The sequence below is a fragment of the Lissotriton vulgaris genome, chromosome 3_1 (genome assembly GCF_964263255.1).
Source record: "Lissotriton vulgaris chromosome 3_1, aLisVul1.2, whole genome shotgun sequence".
Lineage (NCBI taxonomy): Eukaryota > Metazoa > Chordata > Amphibia > Caudata > Salamandridae > Lissotriton > Lissotriton vulgaris.
The window spans coordinates 318,320,394-318,333,574 of NC_141689.1; the positions used below are offsets into that span (position 1 = coordinate 318,320,394).

The window sequence follows — 13,181 nt, forward strand, 5'->3', positions numbered from 1 at the left end:
GCCTTTGTCCTGTGGCAGCTTCACCCTCTTTTATCCCTATATCCATCATGCTGTTGGTGTCTCTGTTCTCCAGTGCCACTGGTTTCCTTTAATTTAGGTGATGAGAACTAGACCTGAGGTCTGCTGATACAACTTCTCTTCCTCCCGCTGCCTGTAATTTGTAATTTATCTTCATACCAGAGAAGTGGAGACTCCCATAGACCCTCTTGTCTACGCACCTTTTGTGTCAGGATTGCCATGTTGCCTTCCTGTGTGGTCTTCCTGCCGTCTCTTCCCCATCTGAATCATTATATCATATATTTAATTTACCTCCTCGCTGATCCAATAATCCTTTGATGCACACCCTCAGGTGACTACATCTTTTCGAACGTTGGTCCCACTTAACTCTGCACTTATTTTTCAAACTTTGTCCTTAAGTGCTTGCACCATTTCCTTCTCTCCTCCTCCTTCAACCACTGGATTGCTGTAGTGAGTGATCTGCTTAGCCATCTGGGAAAAGGCAGGTGGTTCACACCAACCATCCCTTCCCAGGCTTCAGGGTTTGTGGCTGCCACCCATTACTACTCGTTTTGAATGTGGCTCTTTTCCCTCTGTGACCAGGAGACTCCTTTGCATTTGTCCTTGTAACACATGCAGCATGGATTGTGCTCCCCTCTGCCTCTCCTGGCTATGAGTGCTCTATGTGTTAGGCTAACTACCGTGTTGCTCTCAACCATGTGTTGCTTCTCTGTCTTTATCTTCACCACTCTGCCCGAGAAATCACTGATCCACGACCAACTCCATTGTGGATCACCTGTCTCCCAATGGTAAATTTGCCTCTGTTCCACCTGGCTTCTTATCTTGCCCAAGCTGTGGAAACTGGTCCCCTTCCCCACTGGTCTTTATCTCTGTCCCTTGATCAATTTCGTGCTTACCATTTTCATGTTCCACCAATGACTTGTCTCTTCTCCATCCCCTTGCCATTTTCCTCGTCCTTAAGGGCGCAACAGGGCAGTACCGCGGCCTCCTTGTCAGCCGTGGTCCTGTTGGTGCTCATTTTCCTATCCTCACTGCAGGTTGGAGGTCCCTCATGGCCTTTTAAATGATGGCAGCATTGGGATATCTCGTCGCCCTGCCATTAAGAGTCACCATTGAAGAAGGAATACAATCTACCTGGAGTTCATCTACCCTCACTGATGGAACGGGTGAGTGAGTGGTGTGATGCAACCCACAGGTCACTCGTCCATGACCAAAGACCGTGCAGGGGAAAAAGATGCGAGTCCCGCTATTAGGAGGAGCTCGTTTTAATAGACATAGACAAATATTCACCCACACGCTCGTGTCCCGCTAGCCAGAGGAACTTCTTATAATAGACATAATTAAATATTTGCTAGCGCACACACATTTGTACACAAGCCATCCCTGCTTGCACAGAGAAGCTGTTCAGGCAGTGATACACAATTACATAAACCTATGCAGACTCCCACTTTTTCTGGCAACTTGCAACGTAATGCACTCCCTATATCGTGCAGCTCAGACACTGTCAGGAAGAAAGTTAACTCGTTCAGCCAATTTAGGAAATCGGGGAAAAAATGATATGCCTTCCCCAACACCTTTTATATTCAGTTCAGTTGTCTAAAACATACATTTGTCGGACAATTACCTAATTTGTCAGATTGCTTTAAGGAAAGTTTTAGAGTACATGAGTCGTCCCTCATAAAAGAAAAGGAGTGACAGGAGGGCCCACATACATAGTATTCGTAATAATGTAGAACCAAATCAGTAGAAGAGAGAAACTCAATTTTATAGAGGTAAAAATCATTATTTTTTTGAAGGATTCGTCTGCCCTGGGCTGAAGATGTGTAACTCTATTGTAGCTAAGCATTTTAGTTGAAAGTGCAACATTTTTACAATTGAGAGAGTACATTAGGCCAGGTTATGGTCACTTAACTGGTAGCATTAACTATGTTGAGTAATAGTCAGACTTGGTTTGGCTTATCATCAGCATGCATCTGAATTGGATTAATAGCAACCAGACAGTGTGCTTAAACATGTAGCGCAGCGCAGCGGACACGCCGGCAGCACGCCGAAAGGCGCGCCTAAGACGAGCCCGTCTGCGCCCGTCCGCGCCGGCCCCGCGCCTAGTGCTGGAAACGCTGCCCATTTTCCTGCAAAGCGCTACACAAGATCTGAGCTCTTTAGGTTGGACCATAACTCTTGCGATCAGCCGGTAATAATAAACCCAGATGACCTTTCTAAGCCCTTCAGTTGCACTCCCTGCGGCTTCCAGACCTCTAATAATCCTCCTGTTATACCTCACTATTCGCCAAATCCGCATTTTATTAATAGTAAGTGTCCGCCTCCAAGTATCCATCAGGGCCCTATAAGAACCACAGACATGGATTAGAATGTCTGGCTAGTAGGAAAAGAACCTGAAAATGCATACTGATCAATGTCATATCAATGCCTAAGCACAAATATGAAATCGTAGCACTCATCACCAACCACTCAGCAGACCTCCTGTTCCTTACAGAGACCTGGGTAACTGATGCCTCAGGCCCGGATTGGAATGCTGCAACCCCTGAAGGCTACTCCGTAGAATATGTGAACAGAACAGGAGCAGTGGGGGTGGAATAGGGATAATCTATAAATCCCACTTGAAATTATTTGCCCTCCCCCAGTTAGACCTAGAAGCGGAAGCCATGAGTTTCAAAGTTTAAGAACATAACAGTATGATATTCTCGGGCCTACTCGTGTACCGCCCTCCTGGCCCTAGAGCTCTTTTTAGCAGAGCGATACATACCTTTCTAGAAACTACCTCTGATTCAAGTACATACACTATCCTGGGCGATTTTAATTTTCATCTTGAGGCAAACAACGACCCTGACTCGGCCACATTAATTGATAATTTCCTCAGCTTTGATATGACTCAATTAATTTCGGATTCCACACACTCAGCGGGACACACTCTTGATGGGATCTTTACAAATGATGATCGCATCAAAATTATTTCAATCCAACCGGTCCCTTGGTCTGACCACAAAGTTATCTCCTTCAACCTACAGCTAAAAAACCTAGGCAACCACCGTAGAGGTATCATACTCCCTGAGAAAACACGCCCCTTGAAAAAATTGGAACCTAACCTTTTAGCCAACACTCTATCAAACAACCTTCCAGACTTTGAATCTGGCAACAGTGATCCGGGAGCTATTATATTCCACAACTGGATTTGCCATGCAGTTGATAAGCTGGCCCCAGTGGAAATAAAAAAAAAAGCTAGAAAACGATCTGCCACTGCACAGTGGTACTTTGCAGATGTCAAGTTAATCAAACTAAAATGTCGGAGATTGGAGCGGGTGTGGCGCTCCGATTACAGCTACTCAAGCAAATTAGAATACATGAAAGCCCTGCAGGAATATAAGTTAGTGATTTCCCAGGCCAAGTCAGCCTATTTCACCAATAAAATTCAGGAGGCCTCTAACACTTCTAACGAACTATTCAAAACAGTAGCCCATCTAGCAAGGAGTCCCCGCGATTTGGTCTTCTGCCCTAACCAGAACTTTGTAACGAGCATCGCCACCTTCTTTCAACAAAAGGTTCAGGCAGTCTATGATGACCTTAGCAGCAGACACTACCTTTGACAACAACGATAGTACTACATTCGTTGCATCCAACTACCCCTGCTTCCCCCCTCTTGAGGAGGCGCAGGTCGGCACCCTACTTGCAACAATGAAATCAGGATCCCCGTTAGACCCCTGTCCCCCCTACGTACTGCAAATTATCCCGGAGACCATCACTGCTGCTCTCACTCCCTTGCTAAATAAGGTCATCAATTCAGGAGTATTTCCTTTGAGCTGGAAGAAAGCCTGCATTCGGCCCATCCTCAAGAAAGACAACCTTGACCCTTCTGATCCCAAGAACTATCGGCCTATCTCCTGTTTGCCATTACCAGCAAAAATTCTGGAAAAATCCATGAATCAAGAAATTATGAGAAATGTGGACCAAAATAAACTATAGACTCCTCTCAGCATGGATTCAGACCCTGTCACTCAACAGAGACCGCATTAATCCTGGCCACTGAAGACATTCGTAGGACCATGGATGAGGGTGGCAGAACGGCCCTCATCCTATTAGACCTAACAGCAGCATTTGATACTGTTAATCATACGATCCTGCTAAATAGATTACAAACCCTAGGATTTTCTGGCACCGCTCTTTCCCTTGTAACATCTTTTTTGAATTCTCGTATTCAGCAAGTGCACTGGGATGGGCTACAATCGGTGGAATTCACCCTCCCGGGAGGGGTCCCTCAGGGCTCGGGGCTGTCACCCACTCTGTTTAATTTGTATGTCACCCCTCTAGCGGCATTAATAAAATCACATGGCCTACGATTAGTGTCCTACGCCGACGACACACAAATCGTCGTGTCAATCTCCCAGTCCATCGAAGCAACAGCAGAACGTTTTAGGAATGGCCTCCTAGATGTCAAAAGCTGGATGAGCCATCACTTCCTAAAGCTAAATACGGACAAGACCGAGGTCATAGAGTTTGGCCAAAAACCTTCCGTATGGAGTGACCTTTGGTGGCCTCCTGAGGCTGGTTCCTGCCCCAGTCCAGCAGACAAGGTCCGAAATCTCGGCTTTATGCTGGACAAAGACCTGTCTTGCAGGGCGCAAATCAGCCAGATAACGTCCGCTTGCTTTCACAGCATTAAGATTCTCAGAAAAATCCTACCTTACATTCCGCCTACACTTCAAAAGACGGTGATGGGAGCCTTGGTTATGTCCAGAGTGGGTTACTGTAATTCACTCTATTTGGGTACGGGAGAAAAACAACTGACCAAACTGCAGGCAATTCAAAATGCCGCAGCCAGGATCCTCCCGAACCTCCCAAAACAACACCCAACCTCTAAAATCATTTGCGGACTCCACTGGCTCCCAGTTAGGCGCAGAATTCAGTTCAAAGCTCTCTGCCTGGTCCACAAGTCCCTGCATGGTAAAGGTCCGGATGATCTCGCAAAACTCCTTCCCCGCTATTTCCCACCACGCACCCTGAGATCAGCTACCCAGGATCTTGTCTGCCAGCCCAGAATTAGAAAAGCGCGTTGGGGAGGAAAATCCTTTTCCCATCAAGCCTCCAAACTATGGAACTCACTGCCCCCACGCTTCGCTCACAAAAATCCAAAATGAGCTTCAGGCAGGCATTAAAAACATGGCTTTTCTCCCTGCCCTAACCACCTCCCCCCTGTTCTTCTGCACCATAGCGCCAAGACGCCGCGGTATTCGAGCGCTTTAAAAACGTTTCAGTCAGTCATGTATGTTATCATTGTGCTCAGAGTTTTCAATATTATTTCATTATTTTTAGTGCTCATTTGCTACTTTGACTAGAATACTTCGTTTTTTTCCCTTTATATCCATTACTTATATTTTGGAGCATGGATCAATTTTCTAGATTCTACATCAAACGAGAAGAAACACTCAAGGCTCCTCAGATTTCAGTTTCAATCTCGAGTGAACAAAAAGGGGTGAAATAAAGGGTCGAATGTCACTATTTAAAAGGTGGCCATGAACCCATTGTGAGGCTGTGAGTTGTGGTTCAAATTCTTTATAGTGGTGTCTTTTTTCACTCTATTTCTGCCACCTGGGAGGGCCCTCACTGGCTACCTGCTTTAATGGGGTTCTGGGGCTGCTTCTCCCTCCACTGTGTTGGGTCTGCCCAAGGCAAACTATAGGTCATGGCCCTGTATTCGGGACTCGGCATATTCTCTTTCTCTAGTTCTTTCATTTCTGTTCTTTGTTTTTGTTGTTGAATATCTGAGAACTTCAGGGTAATCAAGCAATAAATATGGCTATTGCTAGATAATTTCCTCTGGCTGCTTATGGAACCATGTTGAGTCAGCCACAAGCTCCTAGTCATAATGGAATCCGTTTCTGTATCTGCATGTACGATTTGCTGGCACTGGTTCAGTCAGTTGCCAGTGTCTGCATCCTGCTAATGACTTAGTCGATAATTGAAATGTTATATAGTGTAGTTTGGCTAACCTCACCATTTTGCATTTCCCCTGATCCCTTTAAGCATTTCAACTTTGCCAGTTTGTTACCAAATATGTATGTGGATGTAGACAATAACTTTTCCATCTCTCACTGTGTAAATTAAAATGTGTTGTGGTTAATATAACTTTTGCTAACCAAGATGTCCTCCAACAAATCCATCAACGTTTAAAACCAGTCACTACGTTTTACGACAAATGTGGCATTGAAAACCCTCTACACTGGCATTGTGCAAGCTTTAAATTTGAACATCTCACAAGGTGGCATGAACTCCCAGCAATTTCATTTAGCTTACTCTGCTTATCACTTAGGTAGTTGTATCTTTTCACAAGAAAACAAACGGGCTGATGTCCTGAAAAAAAACCCCATTTCTAATTAAATCTACATGGAAAGCAATTAGATAAACACCACCTACTGAAGTTCTCTTGAGCATTTCCCTAAAAAGCCCACGTCATCCATCTGAAAAGCTGCCCTTGCCCATAGGGAGGGCCACCTCTTCCCATTGCTGTGCAGGAAAAGCCATTTGGGTAATGTTGAAGAAGCCACTGTTACTCTTAATCGTGTGATTGGCTGTTACTCTGTCCCTTCCTATATCACGTCTTCCAAAAGCCAATGCAGATAGTACTTTTACAAGTTCGTTCCCTTCAGTATTTGTTAGTAAGTGCGATGGTTTTAGGGATAAATGTGATGTGTTTGTGGTCCAGATAAAAAGTTTTGCATTTTTTAAAGGTAATTGTAATTGAATGGTAGTAGATCGATTACCACAAGTTCATAATGTTATTTTGTTTAAAAAATGGGTGCTTAACCTGAATGGTAGGCATGCATTTTAATTTCCAGTTAAGAAGTTCAAAAATGACACCCTAAACTCTGAAGCCATGACACATAATAGTTGCAATGTTCTTTCAATGCAATAAGCACTACCGTCAGCCAAAAGAATAAAGAGAATTAACATTCACCCTATTTAATTGCACTCCGCTTACCGACCTCAGAAGGATGCAATTAGTTGTTGGTCTTGCCTAGATACAAACTTGTGACCAGCAAATTTTTTACTTAAATATCTCGCAAACATTATGCAATGCTGACATCCCTTGGTCCCCTACTTTAATTGTGTGGGGACCAAGCCAGTCGGTCGAAGCTTGGTATGAACTGAGACGGTTCTCAGTGTTTACTGGAGTTGTCTTTCTCATTGCATATTGTAATCGTGGTGAGGTTTTAACTTGTATACCACAAAGACAAATTCTGAAAACAAGATTCATTATATGAGTATTCAGCTGTAGGCAGACTGTCTTCTATTCTGCAGATACATGTTCCGAAACATTACGGACAGTGTGTTCTATCAAGTTGACTAACCCGGAACAAGGACTGTTTGGAGCTACAATTGATCATAAAACCGCAAGAGAAGGAACTTTCTATATTTCCCAAATGTTGAGATCCCCCTGTAATGTCCATTAGTTCATAAATCTTTGATGCACTAAGCACTTGGCAAACAGAAATCCTTAAACTTCTTGGCAGCAATGAGTCTGTGTTTCTTTTGTTAAAAGTTTCTAAGTTTCCTTTGTGTACTTTCTTGGCCAAGCAAACCAGTGTTTATTCATGTGTTGAGTTTGTGCAGGCGTGAAGGTTATCCGAGTCCCGCCAGAGCCAGAACTCCGTACTTAGCATTAACCATATATTGTCAAATTAAAACGTGTTCACACCCACTGACAACTACTTCAATATAAGGGCGGCATTAACTCCCCGACAATCTCTGAGGTAACAAACAAGAGATCCCAAACATTCAACTCCAGTACAAACGGTTTACACGCATCACTGCATCTTAGCCCTACTTGGTTCTTTCCATACCAGCAAGAAGTCCCCTATTCGGGGGATTTCTTATGAAGGGGGTTGTTTTGAGCCCAGGGAAACCTCCTGTAAGTTATGGTTAAAGATTTCAGACTGAAGCAGATCAGAGTCTGAGCCAGATTTCCTATTGACAGATTCTCAAAGGTTTCTTTTTGTTGGTTGCAGTAGACCTGACGAAGATAGCTTAGTAGCAGATGCTAGAAATAACTATGTCCACAGGACCCCAGATGTATCAAATTGTCCTTTCTCACAACCTGCTGTCAGCCTGCAACGTTGAACAGAAATTTCCTCAGCCTTCATGTGCATTAAACTCATTGTGAACAAAGCAGCAAGTGGTCTACAAAAAATACCTTGGACTGAAACATGTACAAGGAGTGCAAAATGGCATACAGTTGAGTACAGATGTAGGTAATAATAGTCAAGAGTGTGATTGCTACATATAGAGAGGAGAGCAAGAACATGGCCTCTGCTCTGTTGCGGGACTCGGCATTAGCCGTAATAGTTGTTTTTGCAATAAGATGGCTCCTCACATCTCATGTTAATTCCTGTTTTATAAATTTAAAGGAAAATAGGAAAGTTAGTTACTACATAAATTCATATCAACTAATGTGACACTAAGGCGCCAATTACCTTTATTTGGCTTGATAAGGTCAAAGTCAATCTAAAAAGGGTACTTTTTTCCTTTAAAGTCTTCTCAAAATTCAAGTGATCTATTAATACTACCCGCCCTTACTTCACCATCCTTGACACATTTCAAAGGTGGATCTTAACAATGGATCTATATATACAATGTTTGATCCTCCGGTATATTTGTTCCCCTATTAATGTTAGAAAGTGCCATGGTGCGCGAATCAATGTGACTAGTGAACTTCAGTAAGCAACAGACTAATTAAGAAGATAACCTAAAAGAATGGTCAGGGTGAAACACACTTTTGCAATCTGAAGGGATATTTTGCCATATTAAAAATATGAGTAATGTGGATCAAAATAACAACGTACGGAGACAGATTGCTCCAAGAGTAAAATATTCTGTACATACTACTGCTTGCAAATTAGTTCAACCTAGTGAAAACCAGCATTTCCCGATTGTAGATTGAAGCTTGACTATCAATGAGGAAGTTTCAGATTGAACAAGCATTGGCAATGCCAATAGCTTCGGCATGTATTCTAAGTCCTTGCTAAAAGGGTTTTAAAAAGCCTACTTCAATGATAAAAACAAAAGAAACACTAATGCTTTCTGTGTGCAATGCTTTATGAGATAAAGAATTTAAAATGTGATGGTTTCGTATATTTCTGAGTTATAAAATAGTCCCTCATTCATGTCAAAGCAAGACCTCCATAAAAGGGGAAAATACACCAAACTGAAAAGATAGTACTCTTAGGGCAAAGCCGAAGCCCATACTATATATAATGAGAATTTGTAACAGTAGGTTATGCAGACAGATAGGTAGTCAAGCTAGACCAAAGTATTATTTTAGCATCACTAGAACGTATAAGAATGAGGTTTACACCAGTTAGTAGAACTATGTCCGACTAGTGTGAACACCTTAAAAAGAAAGAACCAACTTTTTTTCTTTGTTTTTCAGATTTCATCTGGCTGCCATGAAAGGCTACTCCGAAGGGCTCCGGATTATGCTAACTCATGGTGTGGATGTCACGGCACAGGATGCAGCAGGTACATCAGATTGATTAACGTCGTAGAAAGAAAAAGTATTATGAGTTGTGGCCTATTATAATTAAGTAATTTCGTTGGTTTTTTTTGGTTGGACCTGGGGTAAAACTGACGGTTGTTTGATCAGAGATTGCAAATATTCCAGTAGACGCCAATTATGCAATTGTATCCCTTTCCTAAAAAAGTCGTGGCGGGATGCTGTTGGCGGGATATTCTCAAACTGGCGCAAGTTAGTATTTGCTTGGTGCCTGAAATATTAATTTAACTTAACGATCCTTTCTGATCTCAAAGAAGTTTAATACCATAGAAATGGAGTTGTCGCTTACTGAATGACTAAGGAAATCGCTCAGACCGATACTTGAATTTCAGTAACACTGGTCATACTCTTCTGCACAGAAGACTCATTAACACATGGAGTATTCGCGGTTCCAGCAGCAGGCTTCTGAACTTATTAGTACTTGTACTTTATTTGATATTTCGGATAGTCTTGTTTGGCATTCTGGAGCACACAGCGCCCAATAATGCCAGTCTGCGCCTGTTAAATTAAGAGGGGGCATAGTGCCATACAGCTATTGTGAACTCCTCCAGTCATCTTTAATAATGTTTGCGTGAAAGGCCCGTTGGGTATAAGCAACTACAGTGGGCCTTTAATATTAGTCTTCTCAAAGTCCATTCCAAAGGGCCGCACAAGTGCATGCGTCATAACTGAATAACAGAAGTATATTTGCAATATACACCTTCTTGTAGGCCAAAGTCCGTTTTGCAGCTGAATTGTCTATTAAATCTAATCAAGCTTGAAAATAAGAGCAATGCTGCTACACCTCTTAGCGGCAACCAAAGGTTCCCACCTTACTTTGTAGTCAGTCGAGATCCCCATGTAGTTATGGCTAATAGCCACTTCCTATCTGATTGTTTAAAGAGACACTTGTGGGCTGTCGTCCCTGACTCAAAGTGCTAAATTTTAGTCACTGCAGATATTGACCAAATGGTCATTCTGTGGAGCACAGCTCTCTACGTCATCCAGATCATACTGAAGCCCAGCCAGTGTTAAATAAAGCTGCAGTGGATTCTCTACAAAAAAAACAGGGCTGAAACTGGTTTATTTTCTAGTTTTGGAGGTATAAACGCTTGTGATCCAGTATCTCTCTGAAAATGGCTAACACATGTATTAAATCATTCAATGTTTCTTTGATCTCCCAGGAGTGGGTCCCGGTTTTGCTTGTCCTTAGTTCTTCCTTATTTAAGTCTTCCAGTTTTTCCACATCTTCATAAGTGATTCTGTTCTTGCATTGAGCTGCTTTAGCCTTGGTCTTGGCAGTGGAAAAATCTGGTGAAAACCACTTGCCGTGGCTACCACTGTTCGAGACATTAACCTGCAGCAACACATCTGCCCAGTACTTGGCTGAAGCCAACCAACCTACAAATTCAAACAAACTGATGCCAGATAATGACAGACTTCCAACTTGGTTGACGCAATGATTGGCTACACACATTTCTAAATAGGTAGCAGCTAGTTCCCACATAACAGGCCTGGGTTCTCATTGAAATGGGATTTAAATAAGACGTGGGTTTGACCACCTGTGTTTAACTCCAGTCTCCAGGGCCACATTCTAGTAGGAAGGAGATCACCAAGGTGGTCGTCAGTGGACCAAAATTGACCCTGTCTTATTCAATCAGCGACTATTTGATTCACAGCCTGCTTGTGCAGATGATCCTGGACACCTTACCACTAATGTCACCAATTTTCTTCTTTCCTTTGCCCAATCACTAGCCCCTGAGAAAACTATCTCATCCTACCGTTGTAAACAATCGGTCCCATGGTATTCTAAAAAGCAAGCGACAAAAACATAAATGTAGGAAGTATGAAAGGCTCTAGAGCATAGGCTACAATCATGGTGAAGAAACTAAATCTAAAAAGGAGATTGCAGTCTATCAAGCCATGATCAGATACGAGAAATCCCTCGATTTCACTCAGGAAATGGAGACAGCTAAAAATTCTATTAGAGGACTTTTCTTGACAGTAAAGAAGCTCACCACAATGCCTTCTAGCAATTCCTTAGAAGTCAATCCCTCCTTCTGTAATAATCTGGCTTCCCATGTTCGTAGTAAAGTGGAACTAATGTTTAGCGTTCTCGTCATCTCAGTCTCCTCCTGGAGCTACACGGGCTCCTGGGAAACCACAGAGTGAGCTTTAAGGCCCTATGTATTACCTATAGGGCCTTACACAACTCGGGTCCCAAATTCCTCAAAGATAGTTTCAGATGGTATCTGCCAGAAAGGCGGTTATGTTCTAGCCCTGCCTTGAAGATCTCCGTCCCTACCTTTAGGCTGTCTTATTGGGGCGGGAGAAGTTTTGTAGTAGGGGCTGCAAAACTTTGGAACTTCCTCCCTCTGCACATGAAGCCTGTGCCAGACTGACTTACCTTCAGAAAGCTTCTCAAAACCGGTTTCTTTAACAACTAATGAGCACATACCTCACCGTATCATGCAGCGCCCAGATGCCTCCGGGTAATTGCTGCTCTTCACAAAACACATATATAACATAACATATAGTCCAATTGCATTTAAGGTATTTAAAGGAGAATATTAGAATAGACGGTGGTTACCGTGAGAGGAATGATTGCAAGTTGTGGCCAATGAGAGGTGCAGTTCAGCATCCCGGGGGTAGGTTGTATCGCTAGTGCGTCTTCAAATCAGAAATGCCTGGTGCCAGAGAGGGGATAATTTGACATATTGTGACGTTGAACGTGCTCTCCTTTCCTTCTACACTCAATTGTTTATATCACACCATTGTTTGTCTGCATCTACAACCTCATGTGTCAGAATCACACTGAGGGCCAAGTAACTGTTTATAAAGAAATATTGAAACTGAGCATCTTTTGCAAACGTTCCCTTATTCGAATGACCCCAGCCCCCCCTCCCCGTCTTTCTTACCACCTGAAAGCAGTTTGTACTTGCCTTGGAGTCACTTAAAGCGCCAGGATTTCCTTGGGGTAACAGTTTGCGTCTACAAATAGCCCACATAATCGTGCACATCCCTCCCACACCGACACCCGCCTACCTAGAGTTGTGCAAACTTCAGAACCTTACTCATTCAGAGATATTCCCGTTAAAGACTGCATTTTGGCTTTGAATGTTGAATTCGTAAAATTCTTGGTAGCTTTATATGCACTCGAACTCTCATCATTTTTAATGACATTCGTTTATGGCATCTGTCAAGGTTGTTTAGAAATGGAATGCATAGATCGATGCTTTGGTTACAGCATGGAAGCAGCCGTGAGATTCTTGGCAAAGGGCGCTTTTCTTTCGACTCTCGTATAGCAACGAGAGTCGGCGCTCGGAATGAGAGTGTTACGCGTGTCGGTATGAAAAACCCCTGTGTGCATACGTGGAAGGATTATGCTGTTTCTTGTGGTTGTCTTGGTGATGCGAATAGCTCAGGGTGCACTGCTGACATCGCTGCCTTAATTTCTTGTTTCCTCAGGACACCTCGCCTTGCACCTTGCAGCAAAGAACGCCCACCCGGAGTGCGTCAAGAGGCTCCTGCAGGTAATGACGTCACGCTCGCGCTCCGCTACAGCAGTGTCACGCGCGCTCCTGCAGAGACCCCTCGTGCCCCACTTGCTGCGCACTTTGTA

General features: G+C 43.2%; 1 protein-coding gene across 4 annotated transcripts in view; it reads left to right on the forward strand.

The window, feature by feature from the left end:
* The window catches only part of RAI14 (retinoic acid induced 14), a 430,174-nt gene that overhangs the window by 270,045 nt on the left and 146,948 nt on the right, over positions 1-13,181 (forward strand). For all 4 annotated transcript variants that reach the window (XM_086960508.1, XM_086960510.1, XM_086960512.1 and 1 more), the window contains 2 exons: positions 9,458-9,546; positions 13,028-13,092. In XM_086960508.1, coding sequence (XP_086816634.1) covers positions 9,458-9,546; positions 13,028-13,092 — 154 coding nt within the window. The remainder of the gene's footprint in view (positions 1-9,457; positions 9,547-13,027; positions 13,093-13,181) is intronic.